At 39.4% G+C, this 15,544-nt stretch overlaps 1 protein-coding gene across 1 annotated transcript in view; it reads left to right on the forward strand.

Annotated features, from left to right (window-relative positions):
- Guca1c (guanylate cyclase activator 1C) overlaps positions 1-15,310 on the forward strand; it is a 30,017-nt gene extending 14,707 nt beyond the window's left edge. The window contains exons 3-4 of the mRNA XM_070028724.1: positions 4,001-4,148; positions 15,237-15,310. Of these exons, the coding sequence (XP_069884825.1) occupies positions 4,001-4,148; positions 15,237-15,310 (222 nt within the window). The remainder of the gene's footprint in view (positions 1-4,000; positions 4,149-15,236) is intronic.
- The last annotated feature ends 234 nt before the right edge of the window (positions 15,311-15,544 follow it).

Below are 15,544 nucleotides of genomic sequence, written 5' to 3' on the forward strand. Positions count from 1 at the left end.
TGCAGATATATCTGTCTTACAAAAGGGCACAAAGAACCAGAGGTGCCAGTGGCAGAGGCCAGAAAACAAAACCTTGGACTCTTAGAGAGCTCTATTTGTCTGTAAGATACCAACAAATTGATCTAAAACTGAGAGCAATTCTCTTTTCAGAGATTTATTTATTTATCTACTTTTATTGTAAGGGTGACGTACAGAGAGGTTACAGTTTCTTAAGTCAGGTAATGAGTACATTTCCTTTTGAACAGTGTCACTCACCTCTTCCATCATTTTCTCCCAATTTGTCCCTCCAGTCCCCTCCCCAACAAGTTGTATAGTTCATGTTCAACATAGTGTCTTGTGACCACTACAGTATTTTCTCTGAGGGACTGCATCTTTTGTTGCCTAGCTTCAGGCTTTATGTGATATTCTTAGAACTCCTAACAACTGTTGATTTCATGTCCAAGACTCATTGCCGAGAGTTAACATGCAGTCTTTATTTAGTTTACATTTATTAGCATATATTAGTTGTATAAGAGATGTTTCATTGTCATAATTCTATTTTTATGATCAAATTCATCACTGTATCACTTTCCTTTGTCCCCCTTCTCCTCACTTAAAATAATTTCAACAACTTTCATTGTTCTATTTTGATAAATACATGTAAACTAAATCAATTGTATTTATCCTCCTCCACCTTCTCCCTTTTTCTCATTCCCACTAGTAACTGCCACCCCCCACTAACAGAAGCTGTTTTATATTCCTGTCACTCAATTTGTAATTTTTGTGCTGCATGTTATTTGTACAAGGGGTATTTCCCTAATATTCTACAGAAGCATATCTTGTACTTTAATGAGATTAACTTCATTTAGCTGCTTCTCTTTTTCAATTTCTCTTACCCCTTCTATTATCTAACAACTCTCAGTGAGTGTTCTTATGGCATCTTCACACTAGACAGAATCTGTATTATTCACCCTCCATCATTTTCTTTTCCTCCCTTTTTATAAGTTGTAAGATATCCAAACCGCTTCCATAGCTTTGCTACCATGAATAATTCTGCAGTGAACATGAATGCATAAATGTCTTTATTTTTTCCTGATTTATACTCCTTTGAATAAATGCCCAAAGTAGTACTACTGGATCATAGAGGAGTTCTATTTTCAGTGTTTTGAGAAACCTCCATACTGAGTTCCATAGAGGTTGTACTAATTTACATTTTCACCAGCAGTGTATATGAGTTCATCCTTCCTCCATCCTCGCCAACACTGGTTGATATTTGTATTCTTCATGACAACCATTCTGACTGAAGTGAGTTGAAACCTCAGTATCATTTTGATTTGAAATTTCTTTTATGGCCAGATATGTTAAATGTTTTTTTCTTTAAAAATTATCTGCTCATTTAATTTTCACATTTATTAATTGGACTCTTTTAGAGTTTCTTTTTCTAGTTCCTTTATTTTCTAGCTATTAGTCCCTTTTCAAATACAAAAAGATTTTCTCCCAGTCTATAGTCTCCCTCTTCAGTATAGGGACTGCTTATTCAAAAGCTTATTATTTTAAGATAAACCCAATTTTCAATAACATACTTGTATTTACTGAGTTAGTATTCTAGTAAGTTATTTTCTATGCCTATATGCTTTAGTAGTTTCTCTTCTTTTTTCTATAGTAATTCCAAAGTCTCAGGTCTTACATTTAGGGGTCTTTGATTCCCTCTGAATTGGTATTAGTTCAAGGGAAGAAACTGAGGTTTAATTTTAGTTTTCTACATGTGGACATCCTCAACACCATTTGTTGAAGAGACTGTCTTTTTGATCATTTCAACAGATATGACAAAATTCAGTATCTTTTAATGATAAATGCTCTAAAGAAACTAAGAGTTGAAGGCATACACACAACAAACCTATAGCCAACTTTGCATTAAATGAAAAACTGAAACCATTTCTTTTTTTCTTGCTATTGTTTCTCTTTTTTTATTTTATACATTTTTTAATTGTTAAAATACTGTATAGAGGAGTTATCATTACATGGGCAAGGTAATGAGTACATTTTTTTTTTTTTTTTTTTGTCGGTCGTGGGGCTTGAACTCTGGGCCTGGGCGCTGTCCCTCATCAGCTCTTCAGCTCAAGGTGAGCGCTCTACCACTTGAGCTACAGTGCCACTTCCGGTTTTCTGGTGGTTTATTGGAGATAGGAGTCTCACGGTCTCTCCTGCCTCGGCTGGCTTTGAACCGCGATCCTCAGATCTCAGCCTCCTGAGTAGCTAGGATTACAGGCGTGAGCCACCAGCGCCCAGCATGAGTACATTTCTTATCAAGTATTGTTGCCTCCTCCTTTGTTTCCCCTTTCCATCCCTTCCCATTCCACCTCCCCTCCCCACCCCCCGCCAAAGTTGTAAAGTTCGTTTTTCGACATAACATCTTATACATCTCATTGTGAAACCATTTCTTCTATAATCAGACAAGGAAATTACTCTCTCCATTATTATTCAGCATAGTGCTAGAGTTCATGGCCAGAACAATAATGCAGGATAAAGAACTAAAAAGGATTTACATGTATAAGGAATAAGCCAAAGTGTCCCTCTTTATAGATGATACGATTCTATACTTAAAAGATTATAAATACTCCATCAAGAAAAATTTAGTTCTCTCCAATTAGCAAGATACAGAATCATCAGTAGGCTTTTGGGTTCTAACAATAAGCAGTTCAAGAAAGAAATCAGGAAAACAAACCAATTCAAATAGCCTTCCTCTCCAAATAAAATACTCAGGACTAAATTTAACTATGGAGGGGAACGACTTCTATAATGAAAACTATAATCACTGGAAAAGAAATCAGAAGCATCCACTAGTAGAAAGACATCCCATGTTCATGGATCAGTAGAAATAATATTGTGAAAATGTCTATGCTACCCAAAGCAATGTATATATGCAATAGAATCCCTCTAAAAAGGGGCTGGGAAGGTGGCTCAGTGGTACAGCGCTTGCCTTGTAGGCATGAGGCCCTGGGTTCCATTCCTCAGCACCACATAGCAGAAAAAAAAGCCGGAAGTGGCCCTGTAGCTCAAGTGGTAGAGCGCTAGCCTGAGCTGAAGAGCTGAGGGACAGCGCCCAGGCCCAGAGTTCAGGCCCAGAGTTCAGGCCCCACGACCATACCAAAGAAAAAAAAAATCCCTCTAAAAAGTCCAATAACATCCTTCACTGAGATAGAAAAATCAATCTTAAAGTTCATATAAAAAGCAAAGAAAGATGTGAGAAATGTATTCATTACCTGACTTATGTAACTGTAGCCCATCTGTCTATCACCATTATAATAACAATAAAACATTTTAAGTTCAAATAAAAACACAAAACCCTCCAGTAGTCAAAGCAAGAAGGGATCATAATATCTGAATTCAAACTATGCTATAGTAGCATATTAACAAAAAGTAGCATAACATGGGCACAAAAACATGCTCATAGGCCAATGGTAAGAAAAGAAGACCCAGAAATAGCTCCATTCAGTTATAGTTAGCTGAATTTTTTTTTCCTGGTCATAATTTTTTATTTTTGCAAACTTCAAAATACTAATTGAATTGATGATCTTACTGTGACAGATAACTTGGCTGTGTGTAAAACTGGCTAAATTAATATTATTAAAGCAAAAGGGGAGTTCTTTTGGAAAATATTATGGATTGAATTATTTTATCCTCCTAATTAGCTTCTGTGTGCAAATCATTATTATGAGATGGTCACTCATGATTGTTCCCCCATGCCTCAGTTTCCCCATATGTATAATGTTAGGAGCTGTGATTCTACTGCTGAGCCATATTAAGTGTGCTTGCTCTACTAGTTAGCTGATTTTTGACAAAAGTGCCAAAAAATATACATTGATAAAAAGACAGTCTAGTTATTTTTAACAACTAGCACAGTGTATGTAGCAACACTAACACTGATGTATCCTCAAATTTTGTCACATTAGAGCAGAAACATGACAAAAAGTATGTGCTTCCAGAAAATTAAAGTCTTTGATTTAATGTCTCTTTGCAGGCTGTCCAAGCTCTTAACGGCCAACAAACTTTGAGTCCAGAGGAATTCATCCACTTGGTGCTTCATAAGATTGACGTAAACAATGATGGTAAGGGAGCTTCTTTTCTCAGGCTTACTCCTCTTACAAAGGAGGAAATTGGGGCAGGAAGTGTCATTCAGAGAACTGAAGAAAGGTCCTCAAGAGAGGCCTAGCTGATACTTAGGCTTCATAAGTTGATCAATTCAGTATTCTTTAGTAAGGATACTTCAACTGAACATTTGTTGATCACGTGTACATTTCACACGTGGTACTTGATCCTTTGGGGGATGTGAAGGAGAGCAAAGGGTTTTGAAGGAGATGGGATGAAGTGCCTTCTACCATTTGTTCTGGGATATTATCTTAGTAACTATTACCTCTAGTGGAGATTTCCTATCAACTTATTCAAGTTTGTCTTACTGTAAAAAAAACTCTACTTCAATCATGTTGCCTTATATTATCATACTTTTTTTTCTTCCTGATGACCTTTTTTTTCTATAAAGGTGTACATGTTTGGCTGTATAACACCAGCTCTTTTTATCTTGAAATCTAGCTTCCTAATCAGTGGTGTTTTTTTTTTTTTTGTTGTTGTTCAGAAGCACACACCGAGAGAGAGAGAGAGAGAGAGAGAGAGAGAGAGAGAGAGAGAGAGAGAGAGAGAGAGAGAGAGAGAGAGAGAGAGAGAGAGAAACAGAGACAGAGACACAGAGAGAGACAGAGAGAGACAGAGAGAGACAGAGACACAGAGAGAGACAGAGAAAGAGACAGAGAGAGACAGAGGGAGAGAGGAGGCGAGGGAGAGAGAGAAGAGAGAGAGGCATTCCAAGAGAAGTGAATTCATGTACCAAAGGACTTTGATATCGGTGAATGGATAGGTGAACATTGGACTTGAGGTCAAATGTTCAAAAGAAGAAAAATAAAGCAATGTGAAAATTATAATCTGTCAAGAAAAGAATGAGAAGCATACAGACATGGTTTTCTTCAATCTATGAGGATTACAGCTATGGTTTTCTTTTTTGAAATTTAATGTAAAGGTGATGCACTGAGGGGTTACAGTTAACATATGTAAGTTCTTGTCAAACATTGTTACCCCTCCCTCATTCTCCCACTTTCCCTCGCCCACAACCCCCCCCCAACAAGTTGTAAAGTTATCACTGTTCTATTGGTTTGCCTTTTGTCTCACCATTTTGTTATTCCCCTTCATTTCCCCAAATCAGATATCAAAATCAAAAGTAGTGACAACAGGGGATAAACCAAAGGGGAAAAAGGAAAGACAAATAAAAGACAAACAAAACTAAAACTAGAACAAAAAAAATCCTCTTGTTGGGCTGGGAAGGTGGCTCACTGGTAGAGCGCTAGCCTTGAGTTGAAGAGCTGAGGGACAGCGCCCAGGCCCAGAGTTCAGGCCCCATGACCAGACCCCCCCCAAAAAAATCCTCATTTCCATCTTTCTATCATATGTATGGTCATATGAACATAGTTTTGAGTCACTGTGATCTTCTGCTAGACTAGACATATATTAATTATCACAAATGAGGAAACCATGGAGCCTGTGTTTCTCTGGATCTGGCTTCCATGGCTCCTGCACTATTGGTGGGAATTTAAACTGGTTCAACCACTCTGGAAAGCAGTATGGAGATTCCTAAAAAGACTAAACATAGCACCTTTGCTAGCAAGATCTAGCTAACAAGATCAATAGAAAGCCTATGGATTGGGAGAAGATCTTCACTAGCCATACAACAGACAAGGGTCTCATATCTAAAATATACTTAGAACTCAGAAAACTAAATCCTCCAACAACAAATCCTCAAAGAAACAACTACCCCACAAATAAGTAGGCTAAAGACTTAGGGAAACTTCTCTGAAGAGGAAATAAGAGTGGACAATAGACACATGAAGAAATGTTCAACTTCTTTAACCATAAAAGAAACACAAATCAAAACAACATTGAGATTCCATCTCACCCCAGTTAGAATGGTTATAATCAAGAACTCTAATAACAACAGATGCTGGAGGGGACGTGGCCAGAAGGGAACCTTACTGCATTGTTGGTGGGAATGTAAACATGTTCAACCACTTTGGAAAGCAGTATGGAGGTTCCTCAAAAGACTCCATAAAGAGCTCCCCTATGATCCAGCAATTCCACTTTTGTGCAATTACCCAAACAATCACAAACAAGCCTATACTAAAGCTATCAGCACACTAGTTTATTGCAGCATTATTCACCATAGCTAAGATATGGAACCAACACAGATGCCCCTCAGTAGATGAATTGATCAAGAAAATGTGGGGTGTGTGTGTGTGTATGTGTGTGTGTGTGTGTGTGTGTGTGTGTGTGTGTGTGTGTATGTGTGTGTACACAATGGGATTCTATGCCTCCATCAGAAAGAATGACATCACCCCATTTGTTAGGAAGTGGAAAGACTTGGAATAAATTATATTAAATGAAGTAAGCCAGGCCCTAAGAAACATAGGTCCCACGGTTTCCCTTATTTTCAATAACTAAAGTCTAGGGCAAGCAAAAAAGGTCAAAAGCTATGTACATATGACCATATAAGATGACGTTAAGTGAAATGAACCCCAAGATAGGAACACAAGTAGTTTTTTTCTTTTTTGGGGGGGGTGTCTGGTTGTGGGGCCTGAACTCTGGACCTGGGTGCTGTCCCTCAGCTCTTCAGCTCAAGGCTAGCGCTTTACCACTTGAGCCACAGCGCCACTTCCGACTTTTTTTCTTTTTGCTTATGTGGTGCTGAGGACTCGAACTCAGGGCCTCAGGCATGCAAGGTAAGCACTCTATCACTGAACCACCTTCCCAGCCCTAGTTTTTTTCTTTCTTGCTATTGTTTTTAACATATTTAAAATGTACTATGTTTTTTTTTTGTTTCTCTTGTATGTTCTTCCCCCAAGGTATAACCTCTGTTTTCACTATATTTGATGTCAGTGTCCTGTATCTTGTATATACATTTTTCTAATTTGGGGAGGGGAAGCAAAATAACAAAATGCTGAAATAAGGATACAGGTTGACCCATTGTAACAATGAGATGTACAAGACACTATGTTGAAAACGAACTTTACAACTTGGGGTGGGGGAAGGATGAGTTGGGGAGGTGAGAGGGAAGGTATGGTAGGGGAAAAACAAAAGAGGTTACAATGCTTGTTAGGAAATGTACTCATTACCTTACTCATGTAACTGTAACCCCTTTGTACAGTACTTTTACAATAAAAACATTAAAAAAAAGATTAAACATGGAGCTCCCCTATGATCCAGCCATGGTTTTCTACAATCCAAAGTACTTTCCTTCCACCCATCTACTCACTATGTCAGTTTTTACAGTGGACACAAGAGGGCAGTAGAGCCCTGTTTTCTTGTATTGAATAGGGTGGGCTTTACCACTGGGTTGTGGCAGTTCTTTGAGGCAGAATGGGATGGTGAGGAGACTGAGAATTTTCAAATGAAGCTTCTATTCTGCAGAAGCCCAATGACAGGACAAGAGTACAATTCTGGAAGAACAATTTGGAGATAAACTGGTAGCAACTATTTTCCTCTTCATACAAGGACTCAGTCCTTGATCTGCCCCTCCCCAGTCTGAAGTCCATTTGCTTACTTCACTAGTATGCTAAAATCAAAGACTATAATAAATCTGAGCATGTGAATGCTTACAAGAAATAGCCTACTCAGAGGTGGACAGGAGGCTGGGGCAGGGTGCTGGACAAGAACTAAGGGAGTGAAGATGGTTGAAGGAAGTGAAGAGGATGGGATAAGACCAGTAAAAACATTCTGTTTTCAAACATAGTAGTCATCAAACAGGGAAAAAACTGGGGTTTTCCCTACTTTATTTTGTTTCATAATTGGAGAGAGAAGACAGGCCACTTCAGCCCAGGCTGCCCACTGCAAAAGGACAAATGCTCTGGTAGTAGATGGATACCAAAATGTTGGACTATCCACAGGGTGAATCTCTAAAGAACAGGGCAATAATGTCCTGTCCATATCCATGGACTCTGCTTCTAGTGGGGCAACAGTAAAGGAACACAGTCATAATACTCAATGTGCATATGGGAAAATGGATCTTGGAAGTTTGAGGGCTGAATGATGAAAGGGATGTCACTGACTAAGATGCATGGTATTCATAAATAGACATAGAGAACTGAAACCCTTTTGTACAATGAATTAAAGATAATAGCATTCACACAAGCAAGCTCCCTTGGAGATGTATGAGGATTATGCTATACTTGGGGGAATGTGGTTAGAAAGAACCTTGAATATAAAAGGCAGGGTTGAAAAGAGATGCAAATCAGAAGAGAAGTTGTGTTCAGGCTGCAGCTGAGGTTACAGAAGCATGTCAGTGATATGGTTGTGTTTGTTTGTTTTCTGGCATGGGGCTTGAACTCAGGGCCCAGATGCTATTCCTGAGCTCTTTTGGTCAAGACTAGCACTCTACCACTTCAAGCCACAGAACCACTTCCAGTTTTCTGGAAGATAAGATGAGTGTCAGTCTTTCCTACCCAGTCTGACTTTGAATTGAGATCCTCAGATCTCAGCCTCCTCGTAGCTAGGATTACAGGCGAGAGCCACCAATGTCCAGCACAGTAACATGTTGTAAGACATTTTATATTTTAAGGGTCTGGCATGGTGGATCATACCTTGTAATCTCAACCACTCAGAAGTTGAGATTGCAACGATCTTGGTTTGAGGCAAACAAAATGTTATTAAGATGTCATCCCAACAAATAATCCAGGCAGTGTTGGTACATGCTTATAATCCCAGTTATGCAGGAAGAGGAATTGGCAAGAGTATCACAGTCTGTGGCTTGCCCCAGGAATCAAGAGCATATGGGAAAATGTAAAAAGAACTAGAGGCCCTGAATTCAGACCTCAGTGTGACTCTTCCTACCCGTTTATATTTTAAGCAAAAACTATACAAACAGAAACACACAAACACTTTGAAATAACAGTGAATGATTGCTTCCTGGGAAATACATAAGCAAAGATAAAAATAGATGAATCTTGCTTTTATGTAGGAACTTCTTAGAGGGTTTACACATCATCTCATTGAAAGAGGTGAGTCTATATATGTATATACACACATACATATACAGACACATATATACACATATATACATATGTACATATATATATATATATATATATATATATATGTGATGTTACAATTTTTACTATGGGACAAAGATAGCCTGATACAACAGCGAAGCAAAAAGACAAGGTGAGGATGATCTTGAAGATTGATATTTACAAACAAAATGTGAAAGGATTAGACCAGGATTTGACAGAGGTGAGTAATCAGAAGAGGAGTTGTCACCCAGAAGAAATGATCTATTTCTGTATGCCTAGCCATGAGTGCCTCAAATACAGTGTTGGCTCTCATGGCAGTGAAAACATCACTGTTGGTGAAAGTAGAGGTACTTGGTTAAGAGTGCCACAATTCTATGGCCTGATGGTATAAGAAAGATAAGGGGCTGGGTAGGTGGCTCAGTGGTAGAGTGCTTGCCTTGCATGCCTGAGGCCCTGGGTTCAATTCCTCAGCACCACATAAACAGAAAAAGTCAGAAGTGGCGCTGTGGCTCAAGTGGTAGAGTGCTAGCCTTGAGCTCAAGAGCTGAGGGACGGTGCCCAGGCCCAGAGTTCAGGCCTACGACCAGATTCCCCCCCCCCCCCCCCAAAAAAAAGAAAGGTAAGAAACCTTTTGGTTTCTCAAAATAAAATACCAATGTATTAGCCAGGAGCTGGTGGCTCCTGATACTACTAGGCTGGCTACTCAACAAACTGAGACCTGGGCCTGGAGGATAGAGGTTCAAAGTCAGCCTGGGCAGCTTAGTTGATGAGTGCCATCTCCAATTAACCAGCAAACACAGAGAGCCACTAAGGGGTAAAGCACCAGCTGAACAAAGCAAGCAAGGACGTGATCTACCTTGAGTTCAAACTCTAGTACTTGGCAAAAAATAAGGACGAAGAAAAAGCCCCAAACACCCTAATATATCATTGGATATCATCTGGCCATCTTATAAACATCAAAGCCAACGATAAAGACAACAGCACAGAAAGTTGTCATAGTAAAAATATCTTTCAAGGATTTACATGATAACCCCAAATGCCATCGTAAATTGTTTGCAAAACAGAGATCAACATCTTGTCAGGTGGGACAGAAAAATTATTGACAGTGAAATGATTAATGAAAGTAAGGTATAGGCTTAATTCTAGACAAACCTCTGGTTTGTGTACTTGCATAATGCCTGTTGCTGAAAGTCAGTGTGTACTACATAAGGAATTGGAAATAAATGAATGCCTTCATGGAATACATGATACAAAAAAATAAAAGTAGCCACAAAGAACAAACCAGTAAAATATCAGATGCTACCTATAAAAGGAAAAGTACCTAGAAGAATATTTTAGAAATTAACATATATGCTTATGCAGAACACAACATTGGATTGGTTAGCAGGAACTAGAACCTGAAAAAGCAAAGGGAATTATTTTTCTTTTTATGTTGCCTTTTTGTTTGGCTGTTGTTTGACATTGAGTATACAGGTTTACTAGGATGTAACCAGTTAGTTTTATATTATTTTTTTTAAAGGGAGGAGAGCTTGGAGAGAATCATAAACATCCTTAATATTAGAAAACGTAAGCCAAGAAGACAATGAGGAAAATCAGTATAAATGAAACAAGACATTCTTTCAAAGAAGAGCAAGCCACGGCCCATCATGCCACAGCTAGGAGTCGTTCTTGGCCTGATTCGGGAGGATCACAGGTGCTAATCACCCCCATCCAGGCAGACAGCACCCCACCTAGCGCAGACAGATCGACAGAGTCAAATAGCTTGGAGAGAAGGGTGATCTGAGTGACTCTCAGCAGTAACAGTGACCTTGTAAAGAGGCTGGAGAGGAAGAAAAGGAGGCCAATCCCTGAGCAGATATTTTAAGTAAAAGAAAACAGGAACAGAATACAAAGATATTTCTTTGAATTACCACCAAGGAAGGCCAGGGTTTTGATTCAGGTCACATTGAATCAAACTGGGACACTGAAAAGTAGGCAGAAGTAGGGGCAACCCAATTGCCCATGGAGAAGAAACTTCTGGAAGTTATACCTGCTACAAAATGCTGAAACAAGCCTCCAGTGCCACCTGGCTAATAAACAAAAAACCTGGAGTCTCATTTGACATCATCCTCAGCACGCTCTGGTGAAAATGGGGTTGTCCTTGTCCCCTGATTTTTCCTGGCCCATCCTTGCTAATTTCTCAGCCCCTTGCACAATTTTACAGGAAATGAAGACAAAAAGGAATACGAACTGAAAACAGGCAGTATTTCTTATACTGCTGATTGATTTCTTTTCAAACTAGACTAACTTCTTTAGAGCAAAAATGACTAAAGCAAGTATACACAATAAAATTCGGCCTTTACTTATTTTATTTTTTATACATTGTTCTTTGGAGTGGAGGGTGTTTGGTTTTTCTATAAAAGATTACTTAAGATGTCAGTGAGAAAAAATGGGACTGGAGATGTGGTAAGGTATCATGCAAGCAAGCAAGCAAGCAAAGAAAGCTTGAAGTTCTAAGTTCAATCCTCAGTACCAGAAGCTCAATAGCTATGCACATACAATCATATAAAATGGTGTGTATCAAAATGAAATGAAAGAAAAGGAAACAAGAGGTGTTTTGTTATTTTGCTTCTTTTCTCCTTTGTTGCTGATTTTGATTTCTGTACCTTTTATCTTGTACATAAGCTCATCTGAGGGAGGGTAAGGAAAGGCACAGAAATGGTGGGACTAAGAGTGAACCAATGCAGCAGTGATACTCACTAGACACTATGTTGAAAATACACCCTTTGGGCAGGAGGCTCAGGAGGGAAAATCCAGGAGAAAACTGTTCAAGAAGAAATGTACTCATCACCTGTCTCATGGAACTGTATCACCTTTACAATAAAAATAAATAAAAACATAAATATGTATTTGCACAAGGGAAAACAGTTGCTGGGCATTGACAGCTCAGGCCTCTAATCCTCGCTACTCAGGAGGCTGAGACATGGAGGATCACAATTCAAAGCCAGCCCAGGCAGAAAAGTCTAGGAGACTATCTGTAATTAGCCAGCAAAAAGCTGGGCTGGAGGCACGGCTCAACTAGTAGAGTGCTAACCATGAGCAAGTAAGCCAAGCAAAAGCATAAAACCCTAGGTGCAAGTCCAGTTATTAGAAAAAATTTTTTTAAATTGATGTGAAGAAATGCATGACCTAGGAATATCATCATTTTGTAAAATATGTAAAGGATCATTATTTTGTAAAACCAGAGCTAACCTAAATATCCATGAGTAGTTGTCCTATTACCAATTAAGCTGCTAGAACTGATTATAAATTATGGAGTAACACCTGTAATATTGTCCACCAGCACAAGAAACAATCCCAAACAGTAGATGTGAGTTATACATATATATGTGTGCACATTTCAACATATAAATGTACAATTTGACAATTTGAATTATGCCCTTCAAAAGCATGTTATTAAATATAAAACAAGTGCAGGGGGAGATGGGAGAGCAAGGATGGGAAGGGGAAACAAAGGAGGAGGCAACAATGCTTGATAAAAATGTACTCATTTCCTTGCTCATGTAATTGTAACCCCTCTGTACAGTATTTTCACAATACAAAACATAAATATAAAACGATAATAAACTCAGTAACCAACTGAATCTTTCTGAATCCTGTGATCTCCAGTTCACATGTCTCTTGCAGGCTTTGTGTGTTTGCTGGATGTACTTGTTCTTGTTTTTGTTTTGGTGCCAATCCTGGGCCTTGAATACAGGGCCTGGGCACTATCCCTGAGCTTTGTCACTCAAAGCTAGCACTTTGTCACTTGAATCACAGCTCTACTTCCAGATCTTTCTTTCTCTCTTTCTCTTTTGTGGTTCATTGGAGATAGGAGTCTCATGGCATTTCCTGCCTGGACTGGCTTCCAATCACAACCCTTAGAATTACAGGCTTGAACTACTGGAGCGCCACTGGGTACACTTTTTAGTGGCGATCTGGGACTACACAGATCCTTCCTAGGAACCCTGTTTTGCAAACCATCTCTTCAATTTGTTTGGAATAAATCCATAGTCAAAGAAGATCGGAAGCAATGTTAGAGAAACATGGATGAAGAGAGACAATGCATCCCAACCCTGTAGTTAATTGTGCCTATTCCCATGTGGCAGGGGCTTAAAGCATGTTTGAAGAATGGATGGTGCATACTACAGGGAAAGAGGGTGAGGAATACTTCAAAAGAAGGAATTTAGCTATTGTCAACCTTACAAGTCACTGAAGGTAGAGGTGACAATTTGGAAAAGATGTTTTATGACAAGTGATTAGGTAAATGAACGAAGTTAACATGTAAGGGTCATCGGTATTTTGAGGCAAATGACAAAGCAATGAAGAATTCTTTCTTTTTTTTCCCACTCCACATTGGTAGACTGTGTTGTTTTTCAGCTGAGATGGTAGCACCATGTTACCTTCAGCTATAGCTTCTCCTATGGCCAGCAGAAATGATAAACTCCCATGGTGGAAGTCTCTCCCTCCACTACTGCTCCCCTTTTAGCATGCTGAGCTCCTAGAGGTTTGAAAAGTCTCTTGGATTGGACATTTTCAGCTGTGGTTGGAAATAAAAAAGGCAGTTCTGCTTCATTGTTTGAGCCACATCCTGTACTGTACATGTGACCCTCCCCAACACCTTCCTCGGTTTGCTTGCTGTCCTCTCCACTTTACTTTGGTTAATTTTATGGTTGTATCCCCTGATACAACCTGTTGTTTCCTGATGTAAAGGGGATATTTATTCGTCGCTGTGTAAGCTGGACTTTGCCCAAGCCTTTTTCTTGTCATATACAGAGGTATGGTGTTAATACCTGGGTTTAGTAGCCACTGGCTTTTTGCTTGGGCTACACTGGCTTTTTTGCTTCTGGTTGCTAAATGGACTTGTCTGTGGAAGATTTTCCACTTAGTTACAAACTCAATTGCATGTGATCACTTTGAGATCCAGAGTTACCTCTGTATCCTTCAACTACAAAACATTCATAATTCAGATTCAGATAATTTAAGACAACAGAGAATCCCTTTTATTCCCATCCCCCCAAAAGCAAAACTATCTTGTACAATGAGGGTAATAGGATTAAAATGGCAGCTGGTACACATGGGTACAAGTCCCGCAATTTTAGCCATGGGCTGGTCAGCACAAGTCTAAGCCTTAACTTAAAGTGGTAAAATTGAGTGTCAAAAGCAGGAAAAGAGAAGAGGCCTGTGGTCAGTAAAAAGAGAAGTGATCAGTAATGACATGTGGAATGAATACATGCTGAAGCTCACTTACAGATTTGAACAGCTTCAGGGATTATTTTCTCAGAGAGAAAAATATTGAAAACAGCCATGTGGTCATCCTCTCCTGACTTTATGCCTGCTCCAATGACGTGATCATAGCTTCAGGACTTCAAGAAGTTCAGTCAGATAACCAATATTGTATAGAGATGTAGATGTGTATGTGCTCCATTTCAACAGGTGTCTTACCTGATGTTCTTAAAAATAACATTATCTTTATTTCCATTGGTAGTCCCATCAGTGAATTTTTTTTCCCCGTGGGGGCTTGAGCTCTGGGCCTGGGCACTGTCCCTGAGCTCTTCAGCTAAAGGAGAGCTCTCTGACACTTGAGCCACAGTGCCACTTCTGGTTTTCTGGTTGTTAATTGAAGATAAGAGTCTCGCGGACTTTCCTGCCTGGGCTGGCTTTGAACCATGATTCTCAGATCTCAACCTCCCGGATAGCTAGGATTACAGGTGTGAGCCACTGCCACACAGCTATGAATTATTTTTTTTTATATGAAGATTTCCCACAGGTCTTCCATCCTGACAGAGGTATAAGAATACAAAAAGACGGGGCTGGGAAGTTGGCTCAGTGGTAGAGTTCTTGCCTTGCATGCATGAGGCCCTGGGTTTGATTCCTCAGCACCACATAAGCAGGGGAAAAAAAAGCCGGAAGTGGCGCTGTGGCTCAAGTGGTAGAGTGCTAGCCTTGAGCTGAAGATCTGAGGGACAGCGCCCAGGCCTAGAGTTCAGACCCCCCCCCCCAAGAAAAAAGAATACAAAAAGAAAAACATCAATATAAATACCAGTAAATGTATGCTATGTGTCAGAGCACTATGGAGCTCTAGTTACTTGAGCCTTTTGTTACTTGCTCTTTTATTATTTTACAGGAGAGTTGACTTTAGAAGAATTTATCAATGGCATGGAGAAAGATCAGGATATCCTAGAAATTGTTTCCAAGAGCTTTGACCTTTCCAATGTGCTGAAAGTCATCTGTAATGGGAAGCAACCAGACACAGAAGAGCCCTCTAACCACCAGAACAAGGCTGGTTTGGAAGGTGAACATGTAGTCACTGTGAGAATCTCGTTCCAGGCTTGTAGTGAACCCAAAACCTTTAGTAGAGTAGAATTGAAATCTTCCTCACATACGTGCTATTGTTGGCATTAGTCTTTACTCTAACTGGTATAGTCTTATTAATATAG

Source organism: Dipodomys merriami, unplaced genomic scaffold (assembly GCF_024711535.1).
Source record: "Dipodomys merriami isolate MVZ:Mamm:240054 unplaced genomic scaffold, mDipMer1.0.p SCAF_2, whole genome shotgun sequence".
NCBI classification, from domain to species: Eukaryota; Metazoa; Chordata; class Mammalia; order Rodentia; family Heteromyidae; genus Dipodomys; species Dipodomys merriami.